This window comes from Diabrotica virgifera, chromosome 9 (assembly GCF_917563875.1).
Source record: "Diabrotica virgifera virgifera chromosome 9, PGI_DIABVI_V3a".
NCBI classification, from domain to species: Eukaryota; Metazoa; Arthropoda; class Insecta; order Coleoptera; family Chrysomelidae; genus Diabrotica; species Diabrotica virgifera.
This window is the reverse complement of record NC_065451.1, coordinates 187739111-187751998: the sequence shown is the minus strand read 5'-3', so window position 1 is coordinate 187751998 and position 12888 is coordinate 187739111. Positions and strand designations below refer to the sequence as shown.

At 33.0% G+C, this 12888-nt stretch overlaps 1 protein-coding gene across 1 annotated transcript; it reads right to left on the bottom strand.

Moving 5' to 3' along the window:
- Positions 1-464: 464 nt before the first annotated feature.
- LOC126892593 (macrophage mannose receptor 1-like) lies at positions 465-9570 on the bottom strand. Its single transcript, XM_050662159.1, has 4 exons — positions 9402-9570; positions 6025-6110; positions 4927-5035; positions 465-870 (listed from the first exon to the last, which is right to left on the bottom strand). The coding sequence occupies exons 1-4, from the start codon at positions 9490-9492 to the stop codon at positions 563-565; spliced, it is 594 nt and encodes a 197-aa protein (XP_050518116.1). The 5' UTR covers positions 9493-9570; the 3' UTR covers positions 465-562.
- Between the last annotated feature and the right edge of the window lie 3318 nt (positions 9571-12888).

The window sequence follows — 12888 nt, the reverse complement described above, 5'->3', positions numbered from 1 at the left end:
ACCTTTTTTCTTCTCTGTTTAATTTTTAATTTGACTCATTGTCTTTTATTCAATGAATTATGTCTTTCTCTGACTTAAGTTAGATCTGATATTTTCGGAGTTATATAGTAATAAATAGTAACAACTACTATCAAATTAAAAGATTACGTAATATTATTACGTTTATTTTGCCATATAGGCCAGGATATTTAGCACAAAATAACTCAATTTTTAAATACAGCACCTATAAACTTGCAACTTTGTGCATTATGTTGAGGATGACGTCAAGAAATTCTGGTAGAATCATCTGATAGGATGATGACAAGAATTGCAATAGATATTCTGAATAACTCTTATATCTTTCTCATCAATATTGACGAGTCCACTCACCCTTAACCTTAATATTATTACCATGTATATACCGTCAAGCAAATGGTAGGACAAATTATAATAAAATAAATGGAGGGTGATAAAAACAATAGGACGATTTTTGTGGATTATATTGACGTAAAAACTAAACAACAAGCAATAAACTTATATAAATAAAAAATCTAGGCTAAAGCATTTTCAATGTGTTTTAAACTTATCCTAAAACACTCACAGAGTTAGTACTCGAACAATTACAAAACTGAGGAAACATTTCTGCAACCGATTTTGTAATTTTAGCCTCACACAGAGCGTGAGATTTAACATCTTGTTTGACATCGTTCCATGTAAGACCCCTCTTGTAGATGTATTTAATCTCAAGGCAGTGTTCGTTGGGGCCATTATTAGGTTCACCTGCCTCCCAGTTAGTATAAAAAATTGGGCGACCTGATGTCATCCATACCCATTTGTCGTAAGGTAATGTAGTTCCAGATGACCAAAACTGATATTCGGATAAATCACCAACTAAAAAAAAAGGAATAGTCCATTAATGCCTGGTTGCACCAACGTATCTTAAGGTTGATCTGCACCCCAAAAAAAAACTACACATTCAAAAAATTTGAAAAAAGTTGAGAAGGTATATATCTAGAAGTGTTTTGACAAATTTGGAGCAAACTTCATGTTTTCTTAAAAAAAAAAAACTGAAAAAAACTACTTTTTTCTTAGTTTTCATACAGCATGAAGATATACTCCCAAGAAATACTTATAAATTTTTTGAAAATTTTTGAATGTACAGTTTTCATATTTATGTATAAAATCCATAAATATAGTTTTTTGAGTTTTTTCAAACACGAAAACATGAAGTTTGCTTAAAATTTGTCAAAATATTTCTAGTGATCATATACCTTCTCATTTTTTTTTTCAAATTTTTTGAATGTGTAGTTTTATTTGGGGGTGCAGATCAACCTTAAGCTCCAGCTTAGCCCAGCTCAGCTTATAGATTATGACTGTCTAGGACTATGTCTTAAACTCAGACAGCAACTTAAGCTGAAAATAACGGGGAGTTGGGATTAACATTGGTTCATGCTAAAAATTGACCAATGATGCAACTCAATGGTGCAACTCGTATATTTCATAAACTGAGCTTAAGGCTTAAGGCACGTCTTAAGCTCAAGATCTGTTGGTGCAACCCAACCAGGCATTACTCACGTTTTTTCACCAGATTTTAAAGAACCGCTTGGGGTGAAGTGACATGAAATTTGGCATACAGCTGGCTAACATGTCAAAGAAAAATTATATTGTGCCGATGTATGCTTTTGCCCTGGGAGTGTGTTCCACCCCTTGGCGAGGATAAAAAAATATACGTTCAAAATAAGTCCAAAAGCTGATTAGTTTTGAGTAACTTTTGTTCTATAGCGTTTTCTCACTAAGTCAATACTTTTTTAGTTATTTGCGTGTGAATTTGTCCATTTTTCAACAAAAAAACACGTTTTTACACGATGTTTTGCAAATAACTCAAAAAGTATGTATTTTATCGAAAAATATATTCTTATATAGCAAAAATATAGCCACTAAAAAATGAAAAAAATTGTGTTTGCATGAGCTCTCTAGACCCAGTAGAAGCAGAGTTGAAGGTAATTAAATATAAGTTCATATGCGTCAAATTCCAAATCAAATATTTCAACGTGAAATAACCAAAAAATAAAATAGTTTTCGGGAAAAACTTATTACAACTTTATTGAGGTGTATCAAAAAATATTTATTTTCGCTTTTTTTAAAAGTTTCAGGCATCAAAAGTAAGCAAGTTAATCTCAAAATAAAGTTGGTCACATTGGACCAACACCCGCTAATTAGCATCTCAAATGAAATCAATCGTTTCCTCTTGACAAGTTACTTTATATATTAAATTATTTATATGATATGTATTTGTACGATCTTTTTGGAAAAAAAATCGGGACTACCACCCCCTAACTAGCATCTCAAATGAAATACCGCTTCACAAGTTGCTTTATTTACGTATCTATATTATTTATATGATATTATGTAAGTTTCATCAGTTTAAAGCGCTTATTTTGAAAAAAAAAAAGATGAAAAAACAAACCTACAGAGTATATAAACTATACGTACACGAGTAAACCAACTTGTGAAGCGGTAACGATTAATTTCATTTGGGATGATAATTAGGGGTGATTTTCACAATTTTTTTTACCAAAAAAAGTTACAACTTTATAAAGTTAACTTTATTTTGAGCGTCACTTGCTTACTTTTGATGCTAGAAACTTTTTTAAAAACAAAAACAAAGCATTTTATAAACACTTTAAAAAAGTTGTAACAAGTTTTATCCAAAAAGTGATTCATTGTTTTGGTTATTTCACGTTGAAATATTAGATTTGGAATTTGACGAATATGAACATATTTTTCATTAGGTATAAGTCTGCATCTACTATGTCTAGAGATCTCATGCATGGACTATTTTTTTAGTTTTTTATAAGCTATATTTTTGCTAAGAATATTTTTTCCATAAAATACTTTTTGAGTTATTTTTAAAATGTGTAAAATGTAAAATGTGTTTTTTTGTTGAAAAATGAACATATTACTTACAAATAACTCGATAAGTATTAAATAAGTGAAAAAACGCTATAGAACAAAAGTTGCTTAGAATTAGTCATTCTAGCAATTTCCGGACTTATTTTAAACGTATATTTCTTTACCCCCGTGAAGGGGTGAAACTCACTTCCAGGGTAAAAGCACACCTCGGCACAATATCACTTTTTTCTTTGACATGGTAGCTATGTGTATGCCTTTCATGTCAACCCAGCCAAGCGGTTCTTTAAAATTTGTAGGTTCCGCAATATTTTACCGTGAGTGAATGGACTAATGATGAGTTATAATCATTAGATTTGTTTATAAAATTTAAGACAGCTGCAAAATTGCTTGCGTTTCTTTTAAATTTTGACACAAAATATAATGTTTTTATGCTTGGTTGCACCAACTAATCTTGAGGTCCAGCTCAGCTTATAGATAGGGCTGATTGTAGTACAGTCAAACCTGCCATATCCGGATCAATGTGGCGACAGACCGATCCGGATATGAAAAAATCCGAATATCAAGACCACTACTTCTTTTATAGTCTCTGAAACGTTTTCTCCTTCATACATTCCAGTAATCAACGCCGTAAATAATTTTCGTCGATAGACACGTTTTATAGATTATATAATACATTATGTCGCCATCTTTTAGTTCTTCTTTTAGTGCGTTGTCCAATAGCAGGACTGCCTTTCTCGGCAGATTTCGGTAGATCCGGACGGCGCAGAACCGTCCGGATATGGGGAGGTCCGGATATGGCAGGTTGTACTGTATCACTTACGTTGCACCATAATTTTCGATTCTTATTTAAGCACGTCTTAATTGAGCAAAAGTTTAGGATGCAATTCACGTGGCACTCCACGTTGTGCAAGCTGAAAATTTATCTAAGACTCAATGGTGCAACGCTTATGTCGTAAGCTGTGCTTAAGATATGTCTTAAGCTTAACATCTGTTGGTGCTACCAGGCATAAGCCAACGCCGTAAATAACTTTCGTCGATAGACACGTTTTATAGATTCTATAATACATTATGTCGCCATCTTTTAGTTCTTCTTTTAGTGCGTTGCCCAATAGCAGGACTGCCTTTCTCGGTAGATTTCGGTAGATCCGGACGGCGCAGAACCGTCCGGATATGCGGAGGTCCGGATATGGCAGGTTGTACTGTATAACTTACGTTGCACCATAATTTTCGATTCTTATTTAAGCACGTCTTAACTGAGCAAAAGTTTAGGATGCAATTCACGTGGCAATCACGTTGTGCAAGCTGAAAATTTATCTAAGACTCAATGGTGCAACGCTTATATCGTAAGCTGGCTTAAGATATGTCTTAAGCATCTGTTGGTGCCACCAGGCATAAGCCAAGGAAATAAAAATCCACAAGGAAAAAGGTTTCCTGTAGTTGGCTGTATACCATGTAATACAAAAAACAATAAAATCCTTTATAAAAGGTATATATTTAAAATCCCTAAAAACGGCTACATCACAGAACTAGTTTTCGATTGGTTGACCAATCATATTCAGTGCGTACCTAAAATGAATATAACCTGGTAAAATAATGCAAAGATTTTTCATTTTGACTACGATTACGAAAATTTGTAGGTTATGCTCACGTGAAATTTACATGCTAACCACCAAGATATATTTTTACAAAAATATGTGGGTCATAGCCCTTTACAAGTGATTTGTCAAGGAAACATCGGTTAAAAATGCTAACTTAAGCATGGATGTTAGAAATGTTTCGTTAATACGCCCCAGCAATAACATTATAGCTCAGATGTTACCTGTCAAAATTTAAAAATCTTTGCATTACTTTACCAGGTTATATTCATTTTAGGTAAGCACTGATGATGATTGGTCAAACAATCGAAAACTAGTTCTGTGATGTAGCCCTTATTAGTGATTTTAAATGTATACCTTTTATAAAGGATTTTATTGTTTTCTTTCCCATAAGAAAATAAATTTTTAAATATAAAAATATTTTTATCCCCTAACTTACGAAGTGCTTTCATCTGATTAAAAAGAAAATCATTTTCTTGCTTTGTTTCTATACTAACTAAATCCATATTGAGTGAATTGCAATGCAGCATCGCCTGGTACCAAGTACCCTGAAAGAAGAACTCATAAGTAATTTAAAACCTTCACTACAAACGTAAATGATTAATTTGGTTATAATATTTTTACACAGGGTGTCCCAAAAGTAGTGGGACGGTCGAACAATTCGCGAAATGAATATCCGATCGAAAAACTGAAAAATACGTGTTCAATATTTTTCAAAAATCTATCGAAGGATACCAATCACGGACCCCCCCCACTCCATCCTATGGTGCTGGGCTTCGGTGGATTTGGATTCCTCATGAAAAAAATAAGGAATATTTATTAGAGATATTTTTTAGAAAAAGATAAAAGCAGTTTTTGTTTTTATTTGACTCAGAGTTGGGCCACCATCTTCATATAGCTAGTTCAGCATCTATGCATCCTCCGTGAAGCTATGCAGTCACAACTCTGAAACAAATATCAACAATCCTGCCTATTTAAGGGAAAACATCGCGATGTAATGTTTCCACCTTTTGAGACGCAAAACAGCGACATCTCTTATATTTTTTAGATTTGTTGATAGATGGGCTGTAATTGTAAAAAATGGGGGTTCCGATTTAAGATTTTAAAGTTACCTCCTCCCCACCTCCATGGGATAATGTGGGGAGTCCTGTTAATGTTATTCGATAGGTTTTTGTAAAATATTACACATGTTTGTGTTCATTGGTTTTTCATTTGAAAGTGTATTTCTCGAAATATTAGACCGTTTCTATAATTTACCTAGGGTATTAGGATAAAATTATTATTTAATAATAATTTTCCTGATTATAGCGCCATCTATCCACAATTCGAAAAAATGTCTCAAATAAAAGTTGCCTATTTTTGCGTAAGCAAATCCGAATCTGCAATAAAAAATGTGGGTTCCTATTTAAAATTTTAAATTTACCCCCCACCTCACCTCCACAGTGAGGTGGAGAATGTTTTGTTTGGTGTAATTATTAAAAAATTATTAAAAATATTAAATAATACCTATTATCTAAAAGGATAAAAAAATAATTACCGTAAATATATATCCAATGTAATATAAAATGTTTTGTTCCCTATCAAGTATAAGTGCTGGAGCTACAGATTGCGCTATACCTGTATCTAAAACATTAAACGTAAAAATTAATAAAATATTTGATATGTTTTAAAATTGTTTCTTTCTTTTAAGTTTTCAGTTTTCTTTAAAATAGTTTCATGAGGAAAAACACTTTTCGCATGAGTTAGGAACAATATTTTTTCTACGGCCGTACGTTTGGAAAAAGCCACAGCAAATAGATTTATATCAATTTTTGTTTAGGAGTAAATACAACATACAATAATACCTAATACAAAAGTGTATGCAAATTTAATTATTTGGAAAAACAAGGATGCATTTACTTATTGTTTGGTAATAATATGTATTAAATGTAAACAAGCAATTCGTGGTATTTTGCAAATGTATCACTGATGCAAAATGATCCTTGAATTGTTCAATGCGTTCTCTGACAAGGCTATCACAATCAAATTTTAAATAAAATAAAATTGGTTTTCATGACGACGATTCAAAACCATTGTCTACTAATTTGACTTTTGAATATTATGTCAAAATAATTTTAGTTCAACGAATTGTCGCGTTAATTTCGTTAAAACTTGAACACAATAAGATAAATTTGAAATAAATTAGTAAATAATATGTAAATATTAGTTTATTGTATGTTTTATAATATATTTTATTATAAATCCAAAAGCCATATTACACGGTATTCCCGCACTAGTGCGGGCAAGTGCAACATTCGGAAAAGAAACGTGTACGGGAAAGTGACTGTTTTAGCACGGTTGTGCAAAATAGTTATTTTTCTACAATCACTATTCAAAATGCATTTTTCTGTACAGTTTTATGTTAACAAAGTTGATAATTTGTTTGTAATTGTGTTTGTAATTGTAATTGTGAGATTGTTTTTGAGTTATGTTCGTTCATTACTAGAGTATTGTTCCGTGATTTGGAGTCCAAGTTATGAGAATCACAAATATCGAATTGAATCGATTCAAAATAAATTCGTTAGATATCTGCGGTATAGATTAGGTACTAGAGGAATGCAATTGAATTCCAGTCAGGTCATGCAGATGTTTCATTTGCACCGTCTAGAGGATCGCAGGCGATACTTTGACCTTAATTTCGTATTTAAGGTGTTAAATGGTATTATTGTTGCACCTAGCATTCTGGGTCGAATAGATTTTTATGTTCCAGCTAGGAATTTGAGAAGATGTCCCTTGCTATCCGCTAGATCGTGCAATACACGTCATGCAGAAAATATGCCTTTAAATAGAATTGTTTCTAGTGTAAATGAGTTTCCAAATATAGACTTTATGGGAGTCACAGTAAATGCTTTTAAAAGGACTATTTCACGTGAATTATTTTAATTTGATTTTAATTTTTTGATGTCGTTAGTTTAATTGTAAGTAATGTAAGTTAACTTGTGTTCAATGTTTAATTTTGACTTTTAATTTTAATTGTGAAATGGAGTTTTCCGTCAATAAATATTAAATTAAATTTTCTCACAGTATAAGATATATGACATTAGTGTGCAGAAAAGTGACGTTTCTGTGCCGGAAAGTTCTTTTCTGCACAGTACCGTTACATTCTACAATAAAATCATAAATATATAATTACAACATGTTTATAAGTAATGGTTTTATTTAAGGAATTAGAGTTGATAGTGCTTTTCAAAAAAGAACCGATTTAACTCATGTCCGAGAAATCTGCAAAATTCGCTACTTTAACACATTATTTTTGAACATTAATTTGGTATTTTACAAATGACTACCTCATTCTGAGTAACGTTATACAGGGTGTCCCGAAAAGATTGGTCATAAATTATACCACAGATTCTGAAGTCAAAAATAGGTTGATTGAACCTCACTTACCTATATACAATAGTGCACACAAAAAAGTTACAGCCCTTTGAATTTACAAAATGAATATCAATTTTTTTTTTCATATATCCAAAACTCTTAGAGATTTTTCATTGAAAATGGACATGTGGCATTCTTATGGCAGCAGCATCTTAAATAAAAATTAAAGTGAAATTTGTTTACCCCATATAAATTTTATGGGGGTTTTGTTCCCTTAACCCCTCCCAAATCGGGTAAAAACACACTGAAATCGAAAAAAAATTATTTCAAAAATAATTTGAAAAAACAAAGAGAAATAAAAGTAAAAAATTTTTTAACTAGACCAGAGCTTTGTCACAGAAATTTAGTTTTGTAAGATCTGCAAGAAAATCCAGAAGCGAACAAATAAAAAATTAATGACCAATTGAGGTCATGGGAGCCAGAGTGGCTTATCGTTAAGGCGCATGGCAACCGCGCAAGATTCCCAGTCGCTAGAGCACCACTCTCACATAACTGGTCGCGTAGAAACGTACGGGTTAACAGGGAAAACTCGCATTCACCACGGGTGAATTACCAATTGCGTACTCTGCCGGTAGTAATTCTTGAGGTCAAAGTGCCGACATAGAAGAAATTTTACTGTCCCTCTTTATACTGTGACTACGTTACCCAATCAAAGAAAATGATCAGAAGCTATCAATGTCCGATTTTTTTATTAATTGTATGTTGACCGAAAATGGTTCTTGGTCAACATAAAACTAACCCGCAAGCCCTTACCCCTTGCCGTACTGCTCCTCAGTAGGCCGATCAGACACCAGCTTATGCCAAACCAAGCCTTAGATTCCTTAGAATTTTAGATTACTGCGTTAGATTTTTATTTTTCTATTTACCGAGTCAGGGCTCGAACATCGAACGTATATCTTTATTATACAGTACGTAAATCATTCAGCTGGACATAGGGAACATACATTGTATATATTTATATACATAAATACATACATTGTATTATATTGAGATAATTGTGGCAACTGAGCTCTCTTGATGACAATATGGTTGTTTGCATTAAGGGGCATTAACCTCAAAATTGTCAACTTATTTCGATTGACACAAATAAACGTCAAAATATGACAAAGTAGTAGCTAAATATTTTTGTCCTTAAGGGAATGGGAAAACTGTTTAGTTTTGAAATTAGTTTTTAAATAAAAATATTTTAAAAATTAAAGTAAAATTATTAACTCATTACTCATAAACTTTGTTTTTGATTTATTTATGGACAGCTTTGCTTCAAAACTCACTCATTCTATTCGTTCTAACAGTTCTATTGCACCAAAAACTCGTTCTCGAACAAAAGCTTCAACTAACACCGTTAGCGCCGTTGCCACAATTCTCTCAATGTATATTGCCTATGTCCAGCTGAACGATTTACGTACTATATAATAAAGATGTACTATATCTTTATTATAGATTTTATCTATCGAGCCCCTCAGAACGCTTGGTCATCTGACCGACAAGTTTTTTACTTACCTTTCGTTAACGCATCATCGGCAGATCTTGCAGTATTCATCTTAACATTGAATAAGATCGCAAATAATATAACTACAATTTGTTTTCCCATGTTGATTAACTATGCTCGTGTACGAAATTTACCACATTCAAAATTTTGTAGGTACATACTTACATACATCACTCATAATATTTATAGGTTAACTTGAAAAAGATAACCTTGTTAGTATACAGGAAGATCCTACTTTCATATTATTAACAGAAGTGCTCCTTCACAGAAAGCATTTAGTACTAAAATACTATTATGTATTATGGAAAGATATTTATTGGAATCGACAGAAAAGCATTATTTTTAAAGGGCGTGGCGCAAAATTTCAGCCCCAGTGCTTTTTAAATGCATTAATTTTTTCCAAATCTTCAGAAAACAATTACATATTTTTTTTATTTAATAACAGGAATCTTATGATTATTGCTATCTGATCAATCAATGATCAATAAGCAAGTTAGTTCTAACTACAAAATATTTAAAAAAACATATCTAAGGTCATATTCAGCAATAATCCTTAGGCTCTAATACATAATAGTACTACTAGCTAACGTGTACACTATAGCCGCACTTTGCTCTGACTTTTCATTTAACGCACTTATTTAACTTAGCACTAACTTAAACGGCTTCGTTCTGTTAAGTTTTCTTATCTGGTTGGCGTTGTCTAGGAGATTGATGGCCTCGACATTCACATGGTTGGAGAGTCTTTGTTCATGACTCTTGGCAAACTTACTTATTGTCTTACTAACCATATCCATCTGGAGGTCTCGATGAAGATCACAGTTTCTGAAATACCATGGAGCGTTGAAGATGTTCCTTAACACTTTATTCTGGTGCGCATGCGCCAAGGAATGTAAAAATTCACCCTCGTATCTAAAGAAGTATAACTTCAAAAATTTTACTATGGGAGCAGACGTGAAGATTTTGCACATTACATTTTGTGTACATTGGATGACTATAGTTTAAAGCACCCGAAAAGCCAGAGGGGCCACGGCCCCCCTGTTCATAGGAAAGGGCGCCTATGCTACCTAGTACTAGTACAGAGGGTATTAGAGGGCATTAGGTACGCTTATAATGTAAACAAAAATCTATATGCAAATGGTGTAATACTAATGATGTCAGGATCTAGTAGATATTCACGGCGTCAGAACAATCTACCCAAATCTGTTAAAAATTTTTAATTAAACATGAACTCTTTTATCTATGAGGTAAGGTTGAAAATTGGTTGAGGAAATTTGACAGGTTTGAATACACGAGTAAATAGTACTTTTAGGAAGGAATTGGTTAGTTAATTGGTAGTTAGCTGAAAGTCGCAATAATTGTGGTAGTAATAAAAGAAAACTTTCTTTTATATAATTTTAATCAAAAGAAAAGCCGCTTTATTTTATATTTACATGTTAACTTAAATATAATACTTAATCCATTCCGTCAAAACTAATTTCGCAAGTTCTGGCAAGTCGCAAACAACTCGACCTTTACAGGTTCCACAACCGATTTCGGAATCATTGTCGGTATGTTTTCAAATGAATCAAAAGATTGCCGCCCGTCCGTTGGACGGACAGCCGGGCGGGCGTCAATCTAAAAATCGCGCTTAAGTGCTAATGTAATTTTTCATTAATCGTTTTAAAGCATATTTTATGGTGAAACAAAGTAAAGCACCCGCTGTTTGGCGCTCGGCGCCCCCAACATCCCGGCGCCCGTGTGCATCGCACACCCTGCACAATAGGTAAAGCCGCCTCTGCAGTATAGCCCCATGTTTTCCTAACGTACTCTTTTTTGATTCATTCGCTTATGTTGGATAATAAAAAAAGTTAGTTACTTTAACAACTAGCCTTGTTTTTCGTCAATACAGGGTGTTTTTAAATAAGCATGGCAAACTTTAAGGGGTACTCCTGCATAAAAAAATAATGACAGTTTACTTTATAAACGTATGTCCGCAAATGCTTCGTTTCCGAGAAAGGGGTGTTGAAATTTGGTGGGTTTTTTTAAGAGCTAGTTATTGCGCATTTTTGATATAAAATTAAGAATGTAATATTCATCATTGGCAGGCATACGTGTAATATGACCTATATTATGTGCGCCAACGGTGAACATAAAATTATTAATTGTATGTCAAAAAATACACAATAACTACCTCCTTAAACCCACCAAACTTCATTTGCGTATGTCAACCGGTTTTAGAGCAATAAATAAATCGTCAGTTTGTAAGAAAAATTTCAACACCCCCTATCTCGGAGACGAAGAATTTCCTGACATAGGTACGTTTATAAAGCAAACTGTCGTTATTTTTTCATGCAGCGTTACTTTTTAAAGTTTGACATATTTATTTAAAAACATCCTGTATTGATGACAAACAAGGCTCTTTGTTAAAGTACCTAACTTTTTTATTATTCAACATAAACGAACGAATAAAAAAAATAGAATGTTAAGAAAACATGGGGCTATAGTCGGGTTTAAATTTCAGTATTTTAAAAGTGCTAGAATATTCTGCAAGGTGACGTGAACTTTGAGAAAAAATCACAGTTTGATTGGTACACCCAATATACAATGACAATTTACCTGTCTAGCTGCAATATTATTACAGCGATATTTTTAAAGAATAAGCCTATAGCATGTTAAAAAGATCTTCTTAATCGGACTGCGGGTTTAGGATATTCAAAACATTAAAACGAATTCATTTTTAAGGTGGTACGTTAATTTCTTGGAGAAGTATAGCTTGTTGAATCATCCTGTAAGGGATATATTAATTTATCAACAGACAATAAATCTTATAAAAATTTGTCTTCATGGAAAAGTTTTTGTTAATTTCGGATAATTCATTTTATCTAAAATAAGAAAAAAATACGGTAATTAGCACGATAAAATAAAATAATGCACAGAGATTCCTTAACATAATATGTTATATAATATGTTAGACCAGTGGTTCCCAACCTTTTATTCCTGGCGATCCACCTTCTGATGTTTTTTCATATTCGCGACTCATCCCACACCGATCATGATACATATTTGTACGTTATTCAGCTACTGTTAGAGCCACGCCGCGACCCATTTGAAATCCGCCCGCGACCCATTAGTGGGTCGCGACCCACCGGTTGGGAAACGCTGTGTTAGACCAATAAATGACCGTTTTGTGGTGTAATTTTTCTCGTCACAACGTATTTGCTTAAAAATTTGGATTTAGGTTCCTCTATATTTCACTTTTGGTCTTGAGCCCAGGGTTGCTTTTACTTGGGAGTGAAAGCCATCCCTTCTCGTCGGTGACAAAAATAAGTCTGGAAATCGATAAACTGACAAATTGTAAGTAACTTTTTTCCTATTACTATTTTTCATTAAGTCAATACTTTTCGATGTATGTATTTTGAAATGATGGTAGTTGGAATAGCTTGAACGAGTCACTAATCATGAGTATAATATGCAAGCGAACAGCCATATCTTAACCAATTTTTGTATTACAGGAAAACA

Coding starts and splice junctions, on each gene's coding strand:
- LOC126892593 (XM_050662159.1), bottom strand. CDS start 9,492: ATGGGAAAACAAATTGTAGTTATATTATTTGCGATCTTATTCAATGTT. Junction 5,036..6,024: donor ACATTGGATATATATTTACG/GTAATTATTTTT, acceptor TTCTTCTTTCAG/GGTACTTGGTACCAGGCGAT. Junction 871..4,926: donor TAATCAGATGAAAGCACTTC/GTAAGTTAGGGG, acceptor CTTTTTTTTTAG/TTGGTGATTTATCCGAATAT.